Raw genomic sequence first — 22,595 nt, forward strand, 5'->3', positions numbered from 1 at the left:
AAGGAGAGGATTATAAGAAGAGGCTTGATGGGCATTTGGAAAACACCTCGGGTGAGAGATCAGAGTTCGATTTTCTCAAGAGAGTAGCGCAATAGTTGTTGGAGAAGGTGATCGAGGAGATTTCTTGCGGTGAGGGGCAGGGATAATTTTTCGGAGGAAGTTTTCCTGATCTGGAGAGTGCAAGGCAAAAAGGGCAGAGAGTAGTTCAGAGAGGTAGCGCAGAGCTATGCTGTGACAGTGCAAAGCTTCAGACGGAGTCCGTATTTCTGCTGGAGAACAGTCGGGATCTAGTGCCAGAGCCAGGGTGTGAGACCGAGAGGCCAGAGGGTTGAAGATTCCAGCGAACAGAGGTTCAAGAGGAGGTGCAACGCAATCCTAACAGCAGTGACGCAGTAACTGCGTGGGTGTGACACAGTACTGCGTAGAGAGTGCATAAAGACAACGCAAAGGCTCATTTCCAACGCAGATCAGTGCTGGATTTCCCAGTGACAGGGTGAGATCATATCACTATCTTTTGTCTAGTTAAATCTCTGTATAGGATTTCCAGTTTGGGCATTCAAAGAATTGTACTTAGAAATTACTACATAATAATGCAAACCCTCAGCTGCTGCACTGGTTTTCCCACATTGGGTTTTTCCAGGAACATTTGTCCAAAAGTAATGGTGTCACTTGTGCGTGCTATTTCTTTCTTGCTCAGTTGCTGTTTCCGCATATTATTTAAGTTGTGAAGGTTGCAGTTGTATTTATTTCGATGTTTACCGTATAATATTGTAAATAACTTGATTCAGTAGGAGAAATATAATCAATTGCTGTAGTACTGATTCGGGGATTCCAAATTTTCACACCCAGCAGCAGAACTTCGACCCAACAAATAGCCGAGTAACTTCGCATAAAAAGGAGAGAGAGATAGCCCAAAAAATTCGACTTCTTCTTCTTCTGCAATCGTTCCTTCTCTTCCTTGAACTTCACACTTTTTTGCACTTCATTCTTGAGTATTGAACTTGTTGACTTGGTGAGCAAATAGATCGAACTGGACTTGTATATATAGCTTCTTTTGTGGGTTGAATTGTCCTCTTGTAGGCCGACTTCATTAGGCAAGGGTCGACTTGGTGTGGAGGTGACAAATTACATATTTGACTTAATAATAATTCTTTTTACATGATTCAAAAGCCCAAGAAGGGTCTCATTAAATGGACAATGACTCTAATGACCCAATATAAAACCTAGAAGTCCTCAATGGGGACTTTGACCTATAAAATGATGACCCAAGCATGAAATCCATGCTTTAATAAGTCATTGTAATAATAATAAATTTTTCTTTTTCATTCTTCGATAAATACATTTGATAATGAGTCAAATATCAAGACCGAACCTAGTTACATTCTTCAACAATATTTATGTATGGTTGGACAGTGAATTGAGAGCTAGTAAATGCATAGGGGTTGTCATCATAGCAAAGTTCAATTCCAGAACTGAGCAAAGTGTTAATGGTAAATTGATATCTCTATATTACTGATGCCTATGGTTAAGCCGCTGGTTTGCAAATCTTGTTATGTTGAGATATGACAGTCATTGTGATCTTGAAACTTTGAAGTGGCATTGTTTGACCCAAGTTGTCATTGTTATAGACTCTTGCTAGTTTGAGGACATTTATGTTGCTATGTTACTATGGGCATATAACTCGTGATTGCAGGTACAATATGGAATCTTTTATGGACAACCCTAATATTAGGTACAAGAAAGTTTGGAGAAGAAAACAAAAGCAAGAAGACCAATTGAATGAGAATGTCTCTAGAATCATGCTTTCAGGTTTTGTATTGTCGAAGGGTCGTGATGAATCTACAATGGAAGATGATAAGGTTCAGGATGATTCGACCGAAGAGCTTGTTCATACACCTGTTAATATTGAAGAGGGGGAGTCTATATAGTAGATCTATCCTTTTGATAGGTTGATAGATGGAAAATGTGAAGTCAACAAAGGAGTGATTAGCATGGTGGGTAGACTAGTCAGTGTATGAATTGACAAAAGTCAACTTTCAAGATTGAAGGACTCGTTATTTGGTAGGTAGATTTTATGGTGGCAAGCCATGAGAAGCATAACATACCAGAGGGAGAGTAGCAGTTAAAGAAAAAAAATATATTGAAGGAAGATAGAGGAGATAGGCAGTTTATTGTAGGAAGATAATTAGTTAGGGGGAGATAAATAAGGAAAAGAAGTTCAGAAATATGTAGTCAAGGGGAGCAGTAATTGCAAGAAGAGCAAAGGCATGTTATAGGAAAAGAGAAGTAGGTATCTTGATAGGGGGAATCACCCTTGCGATTGATGTCAAAGGGGAGAGAATACAGGTCCAGGGGAGTAGTGATCATAGGGGAAGTATATGTGTTTCCATCAATGACAAAGGGGGAGATTGTTGAATGGTGTTGTCATTGATGCCAACGTCAGTTTTTGAATTCTCTTAATACTTCTTTGGATTGCATTGATTGAAATCTCCAAGTGACAAAGAAGAAGGAAAACCCTAAAAGCCCCTATTTTGAAGACAATGATGACCAAGCAGATCAAGGTTTTTGGAGTCAGGATCATCGTCATATGATTCTCCTCGTCATGCCGATTCCAACGGTATATAGCACGCCATGAGATTCCTCACGGTTTGGGAAATATGCCTAATCAAATATTTTGCCCCCTCCTTGTGGTCAAAAACCCCAAAAGGGTGATGATGTGGCAACATTATATTGGCTAGACTGTGGCGCACTTCATTAAGAAAAGGAAGATAATTTTATGAAGGAGAAAATTTAATTAAGAAAGTCAAATTCAAATTTTTTAGTGGTCCAAAATTCGTAGTAAGGTTTTTGGCTCCAATTTCAATTTTTTGAATTCAAGTTTCCCTCCTAAGTTGGCTTTCTAAAGGCCCTAACCTTCACTATATGATCGATCTCCATCAAAGTTCAATCAAGTATTTCACATTTTTCTCTCTCTGATATTACTTGGCCTGTGGAGCAACATTTAGTATTTTGGAGGTCAAAGTTTTGGGAGGTTTCTGGCTTATTTCTTTGGGTTATGGCTCTTGGCTTAAGGGTTTCTCTTGGAGATCTTTTTGCAGAACAAAATCAGTTTTGATTGAATCTCTCTGATGTTTCAGACCTATGGTTAAGTAGTACTCCTCAGGATAATTTTGTTTGGGCACCACTTCTTTAAAATTTGGTACTGTCTGTAATTTAGCCATATTTAGGACAATTTCAGAGGCTATATAAATTTTTGATCTGAGCATAGTTTTGTTTGTTGTGTTATGGATAGTGGAAATAATGAGATTGCATAAGCAAAATTATCTGTTGCTATGGACACAACATATGTTTAGGATCAGTCATTAAAAATCAAGTTTTGGTTCGATAAATCAAGTGCAGTTGCATTCTCATGATTTGATTACTGCAACAAAGGCCCACTTCTCTTGTTTTGACTCAACGTAAGAATGATCGTATAGTTTTGGCACTTTGGCAGTGAAATATAATCGATTGCGTGTTATCTATTTTGTGGGTGCGTATGAATCATTTGCAGTCTAAGTAATGAAAAGTGCAGTGGATGCTGCAAATTTTTGTATATACCTGTCCGTTGAAGTACTGGCAAGCTGTGCGTGCGTTCTGAATTCTACAATTGGTCATCAACGATTAATTTCTATATATATATATATATATACATTTGGCTTTTGAACATTTGTCATAGTTCATATCCACATGTATATATGGTCTTGCACGTTGTTAGAAATATAGTGCAAGTCTGAAGGAGTCTTGGCTTGTGCGTGTCATTGTACGTTGTTCTATGTCTTATTGACACCAGCGTGATGATTCATTTTAGTGATCAATTACATATAGAACTGAGCTAGGATTCGTTGAACAAAATTTCCAGAATTGAATTGCTTGAATTGTGAGGCATCTCGTGCAAGTCTGGTAACTCATTTTTCTGAGTTTGTATTGTCCAGAATTTGTGTTGATGAAATCAAACATAATTACTGCACATAGAATAGGTTTTGAGCAAGAAACCGTGGTAGTTAATCGCTGGAGGGTTTTCATTTATCCGCACTATATACCGCTACAATTTTTTCGCTGAGAGTTGTGACAGAGTGAGATTGTCAAAGGTTTTGGAAATACTGTTTTGCAGAAAAATTCATTATTTGTCTCACACTGGCAGAGGTTGAATGCAGGGTTTAAATGAATGCACGAATCAGTATGCAGGGCAAAGGCTTATTTATTTGAGCAAAGTTCACTTATGAATTTGATATATGTGTTGCCGTTGTTTATCCTTCTCTAATCTTGCGGAAACTGAATATTCTATGCTTGAGGTATTTTTGTATGGTTTGATAGTGAATTGAGAGCTAGTAAATGCACAGGGGTTGTCATCATAGCAAAGTTCAGTTCTAGAATTGAGCAAAGTGTCAATGGTAAACTGAGATCTCTATATTATTGATGCCTATGATTACGGCTCTGCTTGGCAGATCTTATTATGCAGCGATATGACAGTCATTCTGATTTTGGAACTTTGAAATGGCATTGTTTGATCTAAGTTGTCACTTTTACAGAGTTTTGCTGGTCTGAGGACATTTATGTTGATATGATTAAAAATGTTGATGACCTAGGGTTTGTGATTGGAAAGTATTGATACTTCTAGGCGGATGTATTTGGCAGACTTTTGAGCTTGGGTTTGCAGTACCTCTACGATAGGTTGATATTGCTTGAGCAAGAGAGCAGAGTTGTAGCCAAATGCTGAGGATTTGTCATTGAGCAGAGCGTCTGAGATAAGGTTTTGCAGAGTTGACTATGCAGGGATAATACATTGCTGCTGCTAGGGTTGTCAACATAGATGCATGTTAAGCAGCGGTTGAACAGATATTATTGCTGAAGAATGCTGAGTAGTGAACTAGTTTGTTATTGATGTACCTATTGAAGCAGAATTGCTGTTGAAAGTGTACTGCAGAGAAGTTTCACATTGATGCAAGTTTAATGAGTTAAGCTTGATATTGTTGACAAGACAGAGTTGTTGAGGGTGTCCAGCTAGGGATTGGTGCAACAACATATTTGATTGTGTTAGGGTTTGCTATTTGTAGCATGTTACTGCCATGAGTTTGATATAGGCACATTGAGCAGGGTTATTGACATGTGTGGACAATTGATGAATGCTAGGGTTTTTAGTGTTGCTTGAACTAGGACTATATAGGCAGATGGTTGATGACATGTTGATGATAAAGAGTAGTGATTGAGCAAAAAGTATTGCAGTTTGTTTTGTATTGTTATTGAGCACAAGTGGATCCAGTGTGAAAATATATGAAACGTGATCCTCCGGCTGATTAGGGTGGCTATTACGAATGAATATATATAAATAATATAAATATAAATAATTGTAATAATGATTTGCTAAGTCACCTGACACGGGGATTCGGGACACGTAGGATTCAGACACGCTGACCCCTCGGAACATGACACGTTATATATTGTTTTATTATATATATATATAGATATATATTAAAAATTAGATATTATCATATTTCTTACACAAATTTTAATTAATGATACAAATTTATTGATTTCAAACATAGATCTTCATCTATAGCTATTAGCATGCATAGTACATACAAAATTGAAATAAATGTCAGTGGCACTGGTCACATAAATGATAAATCTATTAAAAATTTAAATCATGATTCATAATTCATAACTGAAAGACAACTTACAACTACAAGATAGTAAGATAAACACACTGACAATTGTGGTTTTCTCATTAAGTCATCAAATCAAAATGTGTTACATAGGTAGTGTTGGTGCAATGCCAATGGAAAATAGAAATAGAAAATATAAAACAACTACAGGTATACAAGCCTCAAGGCATCAATCAACATCACTGTCCCCGTCATCATGGTCCCCACTGCTCTCCTTTGCATCCTCCTCCTCCTCTGTATCCATAGTCGCCTCTGCATCTTGCTGGTATGGAGGTTGACCCCTCCAAGTCATCAAATCTAACAGGCTCTAGCATTGGATCATTGAGATCCATGTTGGCCAATACCAACTCAACAGTGGTGTCCAGACCCATATCATCAGGAACAGTGTTACTTGGGAGCGGGAGCGAAAGCGGGGAGCGGGAGTGGGAGCGACATATTTAGAAGCTCTTGGTTTGGTGCTCTTGATTAAATACGAGTTCCATGCCCTAATACATGAAAAAATTCAATGGAAACATTGCAATCCCCCAATCCTAAAATCCTGAAAAACTGATAAGTCTGCTGGATTTCAAATGAAATCTAAAATTCTACTTTCTCCATATGAAATCCAATGAGGTCGGAACCACTCTCAAACATCGTGATTCATTTCATGGTAATGTTAAAAATTTAAGTAAAGGGATGAAAATGAAGATTAAGGAGAATGTCACTTTTACTTTAAGAATTTAACATTACCATGAATAGCATATCAATACTAGGGCCTAGACTTGATCATGAAGCTGCCAAAATGCTCTACTCCTTGCTGCAACAGCACAAATCATTTGCCAACAGCACAAATCACTTGCCAAATGAAAATATTAATGAGCAAACATGCCCTTTTCTTTCCCGCACTGAGCTTAGCGAGTCCTGGAAACAGGACACATGTCCCAAAATCGCGACACGCTTTTGGAAATCGTGACACGACCTCGGACACGACGTGTCAGAAACGGACACGATGTGTCATATGATTTGGACACGAATCTGGACCGAATCGTGTCGGATTCGCTGGATTCGGGATTCGTAGGGGGTTTAGGACGAATCTCTATAGACATGCTTGTTCGTGAAAGGGTACTTACCTAGCTATATATACAGGGCGTTCACTCTCATTGTATCATTCATATTCATACATTTAATATATAATATTTGTATCATCATGGATATGTTTATATTCCAAGTCTTCTGGAGTAATTAATTTGAAGAAGGAACTTTGTTCGCTTCATTAGGTATCAAAGCAGTTCGACCCTTTAGTCACTTCACCGCTTCACAAAGCTCGTTCATAGATTCAGGTCCTTGGCCATCGAAATTCGTCAACTTTGTTGCCATTGAAGCATTTCGCTACAAGCTTTTGGAGGGTCTCCAATTCGCCAGTTGCCCTTTGGCCATTCGAAAAAAGAAGGAAAAACAATTATAAGAAAAGAGACAAAAAAAATATAAGTAAATAAACTAAAAAAATATCAAAATACAGAAAAAGGATTTAAAAAAAATCATATAAAAAAATATATTATAAAATAAGGGATTATTAAAAAAAATTATATAGAAAAAAAGAGAAATTAAAAAAAATATATATATTAAAAAAGTGCTAAAAAAATGAAAAAATTTAAATATAAAAAGGTACATACTAAAAATAAATAAATTTTAAAAAGATCATATATTAATAAAAAGAAAAAATCGAATAATTTGTCTGGGAAATACTCGAAGTTGTTGTCGCCATTGAGCACGAAGCCCACTGCCATTGTTGTCGCTATAACCCTTACTGCAACCTGATGCCTGCCAAAGCACCGCCCCAGCTGTTGGTCGACGAACTACAAAAGACGCGACTAGATTCTCTTGTCACCTCCACCTTTTACCACGCCGTCGCCTGTAAATCATACATACATGTTGTTTGCAGTCCTCCCACAACATTGACATAGCACGCCCCTACACCACCCTCCTCGTTCGACACTTCCACCAAACAATCCATTGATTCACCCGTTCTACCTCACTACAGCCACCAATCGAGTTGCAATCTAACTGATTCGCTCCTCATCCATACTTGCTAGCCGTCGTTGCGGTTGCAGCTGTCTAATCCAACTAAAAAATATATCGTTCACCTCTCCATACAACAATCCATCTCCAACCACACTCTAATCCGTACAACCTGTCTCCAAAAAAAGTAAAAAGAAAAAAAGTCGCAACGCTTCATGGTATAACAATTCGCTTGAGTTGGTATAAAAAAAATAGTTGACTACCCTAGTTATATATATATATATATATATATATATATATATAAATAAATAAAACAAAATTAAAATTATAAGAGGTGTATATATCGAAAGTTCCATTTAACAAAATTATAAGAAGTGTATGTTAAAAGTACAAATTACAAAAAAAATAAAATTATTAAGGATTCATTACTCTTATATATATATATATATATATATATATATATATATAGATATAAATAAATATATATAAGTAATTATTAAAAAGAGAATACTTTGGAAAAAGGGCGAAAAGTATAAAAGAGTAAAAATTTTTGAATTCAACTCAAAAGTCCCAATCGAAGTATCATTGACGAAGTTCATTTTGACAAGCAAAATGGCATCTAGTTCGAAAATAAAGGAAGGACGATTTTTTGGAACCTCACGTTGCGCTGCTCCAGTGCTATTCAGAATTAAAGGGATTCTTGCAGGCAAAAATGTTATTATTTCTATCTCTCCCACTGAAGGGAAAAATTATATAAATTATAACCTTGCTATCCAATTGCTGATTCCGGAGTCAACTATAATTGAGAGTTTAGACTACTTGGGTAGAAACCAATATGACGTAACCAAATTACAATTAAACATTGGCGATTATACTTTTATATCACAATTTTCTGTTCAATCACTATGGAGTGATCTAGGTGACATTGTTTTGGGCTCACCCTGGATGGAAACTCTAGGGTCCTTTATTCTAAATACAATTTTTTTTTTTGACATTTTCCCACAAAAAGAAAAAATAATGCTACAAAATGTTACTTTGAAGCCAAATTCAGTGACGCCAAAAGACATACAAGAAATCTCAAAAGTAATTCTTCAAGAAAGTAAAAAAGCGATACAAAATATGCAAAAGGAAGTTGACAAAATCACTGCTGACAAGAATGAGGAAGTTTCTCGACTTAGAGACCATAGTGAAAAATTACTAACGCAAATTAAGAAGCTTAAGAAGGATAAGAAGTTGTTGGAAAACAAGGGGCAACAACTTGTTGAAAAGGAAGCGTCGAAATCTTCAAATGTAGAAATTCAAGTTGAAGAAAAAAAAACATCGATCCAGTGAATATGACAACTCAAGAAGAAGACAAGTCAATTGAAGAAAATACACACTTAGATGTTGTAGTTTAGATGATAAACATCCCAAGTGAAGGTTCTGTAACCAATTCAACAACATCGTCACCTGAAGTAAATAAAAAAATTTCCATACACTTAATAAGGGAAAGTCAAACAAACAAAACTCCCTATCAACATCCGAATCATGAGAGTAGCCAACTCAACCATGCTACGTATCGGGACCATTCAGAATAGAAACAACAAACTGATGTTCCAAAGAATATTGATGTAACCTCAATCTAGTCCTATGATGACGATTTGTTACAAATTTTCAGTGATCGGAATACTCCACAGATGATTAATCTAGGATGGTCTGATCCCTTCTCAGTGCGACAATTTTGTTTGTCACTTAGAAGATCATATCAACTTGTATCAACGAAGATGATAGTGCTGAGACGAAAAGACATTCGAAACCGAAAAAGAGATCAAGCCTTTTGCATCAACAAGCTTTGAGGACAAAGCTTTTTTGAGGAGAAAAGCAATGTTACGAAAAAATATATATAAATAATATAAATATAAATGTAAATAATTGTAATAATGATTTGTTAGTTAATAATTAGTTAAACAAAGAGGCATGTCTCTACAGACATGCCTATTCGTGAAAGGGTACTTACCCGACTATATATACAGGTCCCTCACTCTCATTGTATCATTCACATTCATACATTTAATATATAATATTTGTATCCTAATGGATATCTTTATATTCCAAGTCTTCCGGAGTAATTAATTTGAGGAAGGAACTTTGTTTACTTTAGTGGAAGAGTGGTGCAAGGTAGGAGAGTCGAGTCTCCTTCTGGTTGGAGCCTGAGAACACTTCAGGGAGGCAAGTTGGTACTAGGCCAGGTTGGAGCATGCATAGGGCGTTGGAGTGTCCTTTCAGTGGGCATTGATAAAGCTAGGACATTGGAGTGTCCTTCCGGTTGGAGTTGGTAAACCAGGGTGTTGGAACGCCTTTCAGGTTGGAGCCTGTAAACTAGGAGTTTGGAGCCTCCTTCAGTTGGAGCTGAAAATCTTAGAAGTTGGAACTTCCTAATCGATGTAAATTATTTAAGACAAATATTGAAAAGCATTCAATGGTTTTTGTCCGATAAGGGTTTCCACCTAAAATCCATTGCCTATTGTCTTGATGTTTGTGCATTGTTGAATGGTGTTGTTTGTTGTTCATGTGATGTGATGATAATTTAATGAATGTAATGCTTTGAAAATTAAAAGTATACTAATTGAAGAGAAATACTGATTCCACTCTTCCTTCTCAGTGTTTCCAACGAGGTAGTTCTCCAGAGTCCAAACTTAAAAGTGCCATGTGTGAACCAATAATGCATGAGAAGGTGTGATAGTGGCCTCATAAGGTGGATTGTTTCAGTCATGCTTCCTCAATATATGTGCGAAGTACTAGATCCAAAGAAGGATGAGTCAAACAAATCACTAATCACATTCCAAGTCACCAAAAAGTTCAAGCAACTCATCAAGAAGTGGAATGACCTGATCAAAGGTTGTATGAAATAATAGCAATTCAGCATATTCCTCCGAATGTGAGACAAGGAAAGGGAGTGCTCTACATAAAACCTTTCCTTACATTATAAGCCATCCATCTACATGTGGAAAGCATCCATGAAAGTTAATCCATTCTTGCACCCAAGGCTCCGATCACTCTTAGACCATATGTCTAATCAACACAAATGAATGTGGAATAAAGTGATGGCAAGGGGAGGATGCTGAGCACTCTACACAATCATGAAGCCAGTCAAATGAGGATGACAATACAATGTCAAACATGCCCAAAGGAGGCAGGCTGTTCCATCAAGGGAGGTATTTGCCATGATGTGGCATCCACCTCTAACAAATGTGAAATTTAGATTATCAGGTGCCTTTGTGATGAAAATCAGAAGAGTAGTGAAAAGCTAGCTAGTGTAGGCCTCATGCAAAATGAGAGATAACACACTGAATGTATCTAAAAACTGTTAATGCCAAATCATAGGATGTATTCACTAACATTCTTGAACATCACACTGAAGCTGCCTTCGGAAAATTCATTTTAAGAGGGCTTCTTGGTTGATGTCTGCTTGCCTAGTCTATTCTGTATGCTTTATCTTGATTCTTGTAATCAGTGTACATGCTCTACATTGTCTTTTGATTTTTCATCAGACATTTAACATCTGATTATATATGTAACATGTTTTGAGCTATATGTTCGATGTGAAAAAATGAAGGTTGATTCCTGGAGTAGTTTTCGTTTCAACTTTCAAGTAGACAGTGGCGTTTCTCTAAATGTTGCAAGGTTAAATGACCCTTATATTGTATTTAGTATTTACTATTGACAATGATTTAGGCCTCTTCATCATGGTATGGTTAGTGATTGTTCATCACATAATAGAGCCAAAGTAAGGTGGATCTTCTTCATCAAACAAATTGAGTTTGCCTGTATTCCCATTCATATTAAGTTTTAATGCTTACATGTGACTATGCAATATGTGAACTGTTCTTTCTTGAGCTGCGTGTCCTTTAGCATTTTCTCTGCATTTGGTCATATATTCTCCTGATCTCACAGGGTAAATTGATGTGCAGGTGGTCATGTCACAGTGGGCAGGGTCAAACATTGGGAACTTCAATATTGTGCAGACATCTAGTAAACAGACTATTCAGTTAGATGGTGTTTTCAACATAATATCATATGAACTTGTATCGAAGCTACAAGAGATACTAGTGAACAGTGATTTTAAGGCAAGTGGACTATACCATTGGCTATGCTGTTTATTTTCTGCAAGATGTTTTTTTTTTTCTTTAATTTGTTTATCTATAGTTGCAATTTTCATTTGATGAATATATTAAGTTTTAACTTTCCACAAACAGTCATATTTGGTTGGATGCTTTGTTTCACGTTAACTTATATAAATATTTATATCCATCCATCCATCCATGTATCTTTATATCTACACAGATACAAACATTTTGTCAGTCTTGGTCCCCTTGTTCTGATCTGCCTTTAACATGACGCTTTTGGGTTCTATTGAGGTGAATCCCTGTGGCTATTACTAGTGTTTAGAATGCCCAAAAAAAGGGGAAGACAGGTCAGCATTTGCAGGATTGTACAAGATGATTGGTCAGCATTTTGAAGTGGTTGATTCATTTCAATTATGATGGAGTTGGAGTAGTTGGAATATATGGTGGTTAGCATATAAATTATATGATGAATAATTTAAAGTGGTCACCTCCCCCTTACGTGGAGAATTAAGAGTTTGTCAGTAGAGTATATATATATATATATATATATATATATATATATATTGAATACTTTCAAGTGGTCACCTTCCTGTTATGCTGAGAGATATATAATACTCAAATAATAGAGTCCAAACACGTAGTAAACTCACGTTATGTTAAGTGACTTAATTGTCATTAAAAAATAAAGTGGTTAAGTAGTGCATGTTACCTTTTCAACTCACATCTAAGTGGAAAAATCCCTACTACAAGGATGCACGTTTGAGGTGAGTCTAGGAGAAGTACCATTGTGACCTCAGTAAAATTCTCCTCACACTTTTCGTTGAATCTGTTAAGGCCAAGGGGGGTATCCCCAGATGTGAATAATGAAATGAAACTAAGTCTAGGAGATTTATCATTGAGAACCTTAGAGAGAAAAGCTTAATGACGATGAATATATCATGAAAGGATTCAACTCTTCATAAAATGTTTAGATGTGATGCTTCATACAAGTAAATTTTAGCATCGATAAACCAAAGCATAAATCAGTTAGATCCAAATAAGATAAATCAATTTATAAGTGTATGGATCTATGAATCAAATCTCTTTTTGTGATATTATTGTGTTATAATTGTTGATTTGTGGTAGCATCGGATGTGCTCTAGCCATGAAAATTGGTGGAGAGGCTAAAGCACATAAGATCTCCAAGACCTAGAAATGGTTTGGGGAAATTCTACTCGATTGGAGAGATATTAAAATAATTAATATTTTTAATGGGGTGCCTAAGTCTAAACTTAGGAAAATTAAAATATTAATGAGTATTAATATGAAAATGGGTGAGAATGTTCTAAATGACATGGATCAAGCCAAATATAATCTTAGTTGTTGATTAGAGAGTTAATTTCAGCCGTTGAAGACTCAACAGGAAAAATATAAGAGGAGGCTAGAGGGTCAGTTGGAGATGCACCATAATTGATTAGTTAGTTCGATTTTCTGGAGTGAGGTTTGCTGAGAGAATTGAACTAGTGATCTGTTGCAGCGAGGGGTAGTTTGACACAAGGCTGAGAATACATAGCAGAGAGGCAAAGATAGTGCCAGAGAGAAAACACAGAACTGGGAAGGCTGACGTAGAGGCAGTTGCGATCTATGCAAAGGCTGAAGAGGCTAGCGTGGGTGATGCAGAGAGCCAAGGGGCTGACGCAGAGGCTTCAATAGCTGTGCAGAGGCTAGCAGAGATGACGTAGGGCCAAGAGGCAACACCAAGATATTTTCGTGGGGAAGATTGGGTGTTGGTGAGCCGGGAAGGGTGACGTAGTCCTTGTAGAGTGACACAGAGCAACAAAGAAGCCTTGGAGTAACTTTCGCTGTCCATCTAAGGTGCTGCCATTGTTGCTATGGGATCATTCATCCGGTGATTGATCAGCCGGAATATTTGTCTCTGAGGAGAGGTACTACTGCCGAGGGCATTCTCTGTTGGGTGAGCCATTTCTGGCACCCTAAATGTATTCAGAAACTACATACTAATAAAACCCTCATATCTGCTGCAACGATTTTCCCGCATTGGGTTTTTTCGGGCACGATTGTCCAAAAATATCGGTGTCCCTTGTGTGTTTGTCTCAGTTATTTCATTTTCTGATCTGTATATGTGTTAAGGCTGCATTTGTGTTTATTTTTAGTATAATATATCTATAAATAACTTGTTAATGAAAATAACAAGTAGGAGAAAATAAGCCAGATAATGCAGTAGGGATTTCTGACGTGTCAGACTTAGAAATTTCAACATGGTATCAGAGGATTGCAGATCACAAGAGAACTGAAGGCACCAACAGAAATCTGAATTATTTGCAGCAGTAGCAGTTGTCCCAAGAGACAACGCTGTTCCAGAGCAGGAGCAACAGAGAAGAAGTGACACAGAGAGCCCGCGTCATCATTTCGAGCCAGAAGAAGGGTTAGAGCGGCAAATCAAACTTATGTAGTGCCCGATCATCTTTCTCAGTCGGGAAAGATCGACGCTGTGGCCAAGAGGAGAAGATTCTGCCGTTGTCAAGATTGTGTGGAGCCTGAAAGGCTCAGTTTCTTCAATTTCTGGGGCTTGGGGAGCCGTGGGCAAATTATGATTGAGAAGTTGGTGGGGTGCTGTTTCTGTCAGTGCTGAACAGTACCTAAAGGGACGGAACCAAGGTAGAGGGAGTCACTATCTTGACGAATTTCTAGCTAAGAAATCCAGATCCGAGTTGCAATTGCAAGGAGGATTGGAGAGGAGTGGTTCGACAGTTGGCCAGAGGATTTATAGGAGGGAAATCAAGACTTAGAGGGAGATTTCTAGGAGGGAAGTCGAAACTTAGAGGGAGTCCAAAAGAGGAGCTAAAATGGCAGTGGACGGATTGAGGGATCAGGAAAGGTTGGATGGGGCTTCCAACATTGTCATCTAGGTCGGGATCCTAGCAGTCCTGGATTGACTTCGCATTAAGGACTTTACCTTGAGAACCATGGTTATCTTGGGCGACCCAGTTGAAAATGAGAATTATGAGGATGCAATGGCAAGGGCGAAGTGCATGATCCTTGACGAGGTCAAAGATCATGTCGTACCATATATTGCTGAAAAGAACACAACAAAGGAGATGTGGGACACTTTGAAGACCTTGTGTCAGGGCACTTTCGTGCAGCGGAAGATGCTATTGGAAAATCAGCTGCAGTCGTATCAGATGCAGAAGGGAGAGTAGATAGATCATTCCTTCATAGGTTGCAGGAGATTCGCGACCAGCTTACTTCCGTGGGGTTTACATCGGATCCAGAATTTATGGTTAGGACTACCTTGAATGTAGTCTCTGAGTGGGAGACATTTGTCCAAAGTATTTTGGGTAGGGTTACTCTTCTCGGTTGGGAGGAGATGTGGCAGCTCTTCGCCAAGAAGAGATCAGACGAATGACCAAGGCGGGGAGTAGTGGCAAGGGAGGTCGAATCAAGAAAGAGGAGGAGGATGCAGCTCTGGCATCTGCGGGACAACAGGGGAAGAGGAAGAAAAAGGATATCTCCAAGGTGAAATGCTTCCATTGTGGGGAGCTGGGACATTATGCATCCCAGTGCCCCAGGAAGAAAAACAAGGGAGACGCTTTCGATTTTAAGGCAGCTCCAGCTAAGGCAGAGAAAGAGGTAGAGACTGATGACGACTGTGCTATGAGTGCTCATGCACCTTTAGAGAAGAGGTGGGGAGACATCGAGTTGTAGTCAGGGTGACTACATACTAGGGGCAGGATCCTTGAGGTGCCCAAACTCTTGGATCATATCCGGCTACGGGAGCCCTTAACGACAATAGCAGGATGACAAAGGTCAGGTGGAGCAAAGTGTTGTGGAGCAACAAGGCAGTGCTTCGGTGCGGAAATCTGAGGCAGCGCAGTGGAGGTTGCAGCAATGCGAGAGGCACATAGGTGTATGCAACAGTGCAGTGGCAACAGAGGGAGCATAGGATAGTAGCAGAGGCAACTTCAACATCATGAGGCTTCTAGACTGACCGGGATGTCAGTATTTGGGAGAAGACAATTACTTACTTCTCGGTAACTGGGTTGCAATGCAACAGTTAATAGTGGCAGTGCTAGGGGCAACATGGGAAACATGTTGAGAGGGAGCTACAATACAGATGTAGAAGTTGCAGTGGGAATGTCATGGGAAGCAATATAGGAAACAACAGTGCAGATGATGTGTGGCAGCAAGCTAAGCATAAGCACAGGTACCGGTGCGAAGGATCAGTGTGATGATTCAGTGATGGAGCATTACTAGAGCACATTCCTTGCTAAGGTGGTAGCATCGGGTGTGCTCTAGCAATGAAAGTTGGTGGAGATTCTAAGGCACATAAGATCTCCAAGTCCCAGAATAATAAATTCCATGCTCCCTTAATACCTTTCTTGAGATGGCTTGCAATCTTCTTGATGAACTTCTTCACTGTAGAGGAGATCTTCATGATGCCCTTAGCAAACCTTAGCTCTGATACCATGTTGAGAATTCAATAGGGCAGTAAGTATGTTAATTCTCTTAACTTGATAATTGTTTGTGTTACCTTTTTACTTATTAGCTTTGTTCCTTATTATTACAGTGTGCGATACATCAAACAACTACCAAAACAATAAGAATAGTGACATAGTATATAGGCTGCAAGCCAGGGCCAAAACCCCTCCTCTTGAGGGGAAAACTTGTAAATCCCTTCTCTTCCTATAGATTCTTCAATTGACAAATACTATGACTCAGTGACTCAGATAAATACCCTTCAAGATCAAGATCAACTCGGCCTCCTACTGTAGTGACTTCAACCTCCTATTATAGATCCGAAATTTTGTCTCATGACAATTACTGCTCCTCCCTTAAATAGCCCTCTCTTCTTCTTCGCTTGCCTTCCCTTGAGACTTAGGGCTAGTGAGGTGCCCTAAGTGACCTTTGTTTGCCTTTCCTTCTTTCTTTCCTTCAAGATCGAACTAGAGATAGACCCAACATAGAAACCCTAACTTCGACTTCACAAGAGAGATAGATCTAGCCCAAGCACTTCGACTTCTTTGTCTTTCTCTTCTTTGTACCCTCTTCTTCGACTTTTTTCTTCCTCTTCTTTGCATAGAGAATGAGATGAGTGAGTGTGTCTAATGGAGGACGAGTTCCTCTCTATATATAGGCTCTTCTAAGGGTGGATGTGGCTCTTCATGTAGGCCGACTTGACAACTCCTTAGGCTGACTTGATCTTGGAGGTATTTCGACACTTTAAAGACAAAACTAATTTTTTGTTTACAAGATACAATGTGCCTATTGGGTCTTCGATATATGACAATGACTCTTAAGCCTAAGACCTAGGACAAACCCTAGAAGCACTCAATGGGTGCCTGACCTATAAAATGAAAGAACTTGAGCATGAAACCCATGCTCCAATAATAATAATTTCTTTTTTACTTTATTATTTACAAGAGTACATTTCATACTTATGAAGATCGAACCTAGTTTCACTTTTTTCAACAAAGGGTTCGTTCAATTCAAACTTTTATAATTAAATTGTAAAGAGTTTTGTTACCACTTAGATTAGTAGCCTCGGTAAGGTTCAGTCAAGGCGCTAAGTGGTAAACACACGTGAGATACACTTACTGTCATTGTTACCTTAGTATAATCTCCTCTCACTTTAGGCCGACTCCTACAATGCCAGGGGGGTATCGCAATTTACACAGACTTCACCAACAAGCTTAATAGATCATTGACTATAAGGACCAAGTATGATGAATGTTAGGAGTTAGTTGAAACAAAATGTTATGTCTAATATATGCATGATAGCTGCAGAAAATACAAAAGCATGCAAAACTCACTCAAAATACACAGTACATGGTTACCTTTCATGCTAAAGAGTGAGGGAGGGGTACATATGCTGAGTGAGATGATTATTCCTTGATTGTCACTTGATTTTAACATGTTTTGAACAAACATGTTGCTGTCCTACACTTAAAAATCTGCAAAATAACTAGAGGAAGTAGAAATACTAGATTTGTAGTGTCTTTGATGCAACCCAAAAGTGTGGAAACACACAAGGATAATGGATCCTATTATCCATGATAACACTTAGAAATAGTTTTTGAGTCAATTGGTCAAATTAGCTAGGTTTTTAAAAATTTCTCAAAATAAAAGTTCATGTTCAAAGTGTCATTTGGTCATCTTGTCATTATGTAGGCTCAATATGAGTTAAAATATGGTCAATCATAAAGGTTAAAATCCAAATTTCCATGTGTGTCGGGCTTATTTGTTCATGATTGGCATTTTGATAGTTTTGCAAAAATTCGTTGCAACTCCAGTTAGGGAAACCAATGGTTTGCTACGAAAGTCCCTGACACTTACATAGCAGATTTGTCTCTTTGAACACCTATCTTGCTACAGAATTGCACAACTGTGTCAAACGACGGAGTAACGGTGCTTTTTATATGAACAACGTGATTGGTTAGTCTTATGGTGGGTCACAGATGCAGTTTATTAGTCTTTTATCCATTTTCCCTACATATTGACACTGTGTAGCTTCTTGTTGCTAACTCGTTTATTTTTATTTAGCTTTGCTGCCATAAGCTTCACGCTGTCATAGGAGTTGGTTTGATGTCTTTCACATAGGTCTAGTTCTCACGTAGGTCTTGCTGTCTCTAGGTTAGAGTCCACTGCTGTCTAGTTGTCTCTAGGTTAGATTCCACCGCTGTCTAGTTGTCTCTAGGTTGATTTGCAGGTGGCAAGAAGGTGACAAGGAGGAGCCGTACGTGTTGCAACCATGGCACACAGATGTTGAAGTTTCTAAGTTTACTTAGTTTAGAAATCCTTCATGCACTTTTTTCTGTTTTTTTCCTACCTACTTCTTATTTTTCCTTGAACAAGATATTTACAAAGTAAATACTGAAAATAAACACCAGTGCATGCTCAACAAATTATAGATCAACAACTAAAAGAAACAAGAACAAACACACCACATGACATAATTAGTTTTGGACCAATGTCCTTGGAAAAACCCAATGCGGGAAAACCAGTGCAGCTATTTGAGGGTTTTCTTATTAAGCAATTTCAGAGTACAATCTGGGTGCCGCAACTGGCCTACCCAACAAAGAATTTCCTTAGCAGCTATACCTCACAGTTTGAGAGAAATCTACTGGCTGAAATCTCGGAAAAACCCTTCCGACAGTTCCTCAGCACAAAACTGCTCTGGAGCCCCAGCGTCTGCCCAAACTGGACTGCGTCAGCCCCTCTCTGTCTCATGCTGGCCCTGCGTCAACCCTAGGAGGCCCTGCGTCAGCTCTGGGAGCCTCTGCATCAGCTGCGCTGGGCCCTCTAATGCTCTGCGCAACACTTGGCTGCCTCTGCGTGGCCCTGCGTGAGCCCTTGCTGGCTCTGCGTCACCCTCCTTGGCTGTTGCGCTGCTCTCCCGACACAATCTCTACCTTCTCTGTTTCTCTGTACTCAATGCCCCTCAGTTGCTTTCCCGATCACTGATTCTATATCTCTTAGCAAACCCCGCTCTAGAGAATACAATGACTGATCATCTGCTGTACTCTCCAAGTGACCCTCAAGCCTCCTCCTATACTTTTCTTGTTGACATCTCAACGACCGAGATTAAGTCCCTAATCAACGACTAAGATTAGATCTGGCTTGATCCATGTCTTTTGGACCATTCTAACACAGATTCATATTAATACACATTAATATTTTATTTTCCTTAAGTTTAGACTTAGGGACTCCATTAAAAATATTAATTATTTTAATATCTCCTGATCTGTTTAGAATTTTCCCAAACCCTTTCTGGGTATTGGAGATCTCATGTGCCCCAACCTCTCCACCAAATTTCGTGGCTAGAGCACATCTGATGCTACCCCAAATCAACACTCCTTCTTAGCGAGGATTGTGCTCTAGCAATACTCCTCGCTGAGTATTACTCTTATCATCCGGCATCAGTACCTGTGCTGATGCTAGGCCTTCCTGCCCAACATCCTCTGCACTGCTGCCCATGGTTCTGCCACTGCCACTGTTACATCTGTACGATAACTCCCTCTTCCGCTCTATCCGCATCCGTCTCTACCCACTCAGCCAGTCCTGCTACTCCTCGTCGGGGCTCCCGTAGCAAGGTCTAATCCAAGAGGCTGGGTACCTCAAGGATCCTACCCCTCATCGCTTGTAGTCCGCCTGACTACAACTCGATGTCTCCCCACTTCCGCTCAAGTAGCGTGTGTGCACTCATGGTGCAATCATCGTTTGTCAAAACTTCCTTCTCTGCCCGTGCTGGCACTGCCTTAATCTCGGAAGACTCCCCCTTACTCTTCTTCCTTGGGCACTAGGTTGCATAATGACCCATCTCCCCACAGTGGAAGCACTTGATCTTGGAGAGTTCTTTCTTCTTCCGCTTCTATTGCTTTCCCTCAGATGCTAGGGCCACATCCTCCTCCTCCTGCTGAACTTTGATCCCTAAGCTACTGCTACCTGTCTTTGACTGCTGTCTGATCTCTTCCTGGCGAAGAGCTGCCCACATCTCGTCCCAAGGTAGGAGAGTTCCTCTGCCCAGGATACTTTGGACAAACACTTCCCAATCTTCTGAGACAACATTCAGGGTTGTCTTGACCATAAGCTCCTGATCCGGTGTCGCTCCTATAGCAGTCAACTGGTCTCAGATCTCATTCAGTCCTCCGAGGAAGGTGTCAAGCGATTGACCCTTCTTCATCTGATACGACCTCATCTGGTTCTCGAGCAACATTCTTCTCTGCACAAAAATATGTTGGTACAGGTTCATGAGATCCTCCCACACCTCAACTGCCGTTTCCTTCTCGGCTATTTGTGGTACCACATGATCCTTGACCCCGTCAAGGATAATGCACTTGGCCCTCACCATTGCCTCTTCGTACTTGTCGTTATCATTGGGGTCGACTGGGATAGCTATAACCTTCAAGGCGAGGTTGTTGACACGATTCTTGTCAAGCACTAATAAGATTCTGGCCTTCCAGACTGTGAAGTTCGATGCTCCGTCCAGTCTATCCTGGTCTCTTACCCCGTGTAGTGCCATGACGCTCCTCTACTTCCCTCCTGGAAGTTCTCTTTTCAACTCCTCTGAGTCTCTACTTCCCGTTTGAAGTTCTCTTCTGGACTCCCTCTGAGTCCTAATTTCCCTCCTGGAAATCCTTCTACCGCTTGTTGAGATGTCCCCTACTCTGATCGTCTTGTGCAACTGCATTGCTGATACAGGTTCCTCGGCTAGAAACCCTCGGTAACAACTCCTCTGCCCTGCTCTGTCAGGTACTGTTCTGACTACATACCTCTCCAGCTCCACTCTGCAATATTCCTGCAACCTTCTAGACCCAACAACTGCCTCTCTGTGAATTGCGTCAACCCCTCTCTGTGTCATGTTGCCTCTGCGTCACCTTGGATGGGTCTGCGTTAGCCTTGGGATGCCCTGCATCAGCCCTCTGGCCCTCTGCATCAGCAACGCTGGCCTCTTTGAGGCTTGGCGCAATTCCCGACTTCTTCTGCGTGGCTCTGGTTGGCTCTGCATCACACTTCCTTGGCTTCTGCGCTGCTAGAAACAACTTCTATCTCCTCCGGACAACTGTTTTCTGTTGCTATTTCTCTACTCGGCTGATGTATTTTAGTCCTCCTGTGATCTGCAATTACGCTCTGATACCATGTGGAAGTTTCTAAGTTTACTTAGTTTAGAAACCCTTCATGCACTTTTTATGATTTATTCCTACCTACTTGTTATTTTTCCTTTAACAAGTTATTTACAAAGTAAATACTGAAAATAAACACCAGTGCATGCTCAATATATTATAGATCAAGAACTAAAAGAAACAAGAACAAACACATCACATGACACCATTATTTTTGGACCAATGTCCTTGGAAAAACCCAATGCGGGAAAACCGGTGCAACTATCTAAGGGTTTTCTTATTAAGCAATTTCAGAGTACAATCTGCATGCCGAAACTAGCCTACCCAACAGAGAATTTCCTTAGCAACTATACCTCATAGTTTGAGAGGAATCTCTTGGCTGAAACCCCGGAAAAACCCTTCCGGCAGTTCCTCAGCACAAAAATGCTCTGCAACCCCAACGTCTTCCTAAACTTGACTGCGTCAGCCCCTCTCTGTCTCACATTGGCCCTGCGTCAGCCTTTCTAGGCATGCATCAACCCTAGGAGGCCCTGCGTCAACTCTGGGAGCCTCTGCGTTTGCTGCGCTGGCCCCTCTGGTGCTTTGCGCAACACTTAGCTACCTTTGCGTGGCCCTGCGTGAGCCCTTGCTGGCTCTGCGTCACCGTCCTTGGTTGCTGCGCTGCTCTCCCGACACAATCTCTGCCTTCTCTGTTTCTCTGTACTCAATGCCCCTCAACTGCTTTTCCGATCACTGATTCTATATCTCTTAGCAAACCCCACTCTAGAGAATAGAATGACTAATCATCTGGTGTACTCTCCAAGTGACCATCAAGCCTCCTCTTATACTTTTCCTGTTGACATCTCAACGACGGAGATTAGGTGCCTAATCAACGGCTGAGATTAGATCTGGCTTGATCCATGTCTTTTGGACCATTCTAACACAGATTCATATTTTATTTTCCCTAAGTTTAGACTTAGGGACTCTATTAAAAATATTAATTATTTTAATATCTCTTGATCTATTTAGAATCTACCTAAACCCTTTTTGGGTATTGGAGATCTCATGTGCCCCAACCTCTCCACCAAATTTCGTGGCTAGAGCACATCCGATGCTACCTAATCAACACTCCCTCTTGGCGAGGACTGTGGTCTAGCAATACTCCTCACTGAGTATTACTTTGATCATCC

At 39.8% G+C, this 22,595-nt stretch overlaps 1 protein-coding gene across 3 annotated transcripts in view; it reads left to right on the top strand.

The window, feature by feature from the left end:
• The window catches only part of LOC149228591 (uncharacterized), a 510,588-nt gene that overhangs the window by 209,054 nt on the left and 278,939 nt on the right, over nt 1-22,595 (top strand). For all 3 annotated transcript variants that reach the window (XM_089378284.1, XM_089378285.1, XM_089378286.1), the window contains one exon: nt 11,651-11,806. In XM_089378284.1, the coding sequence (XP_089234410.1) occupies nt 11,651-11,806 (156 nt within the window). The remainder of the gene's footprint in view (nt 1-11,650; nt 11,807-22,595) is intronic.

This window comes from Pinus tabuliformis, chromosome J (assembly GCF_031772625.1).
Source record: "Pinus tabuliformis cultivar Carrire ecotype Pingquan chromosome J, CPIR1, whole genome shotgun sequence".
Taxonomy (NCBI): Eukaryota; Viridiplantae; Streptophyta; class Pinopsida; order Pinales; family Pinaceae; genus Pinus; species Pinus tabuliformis.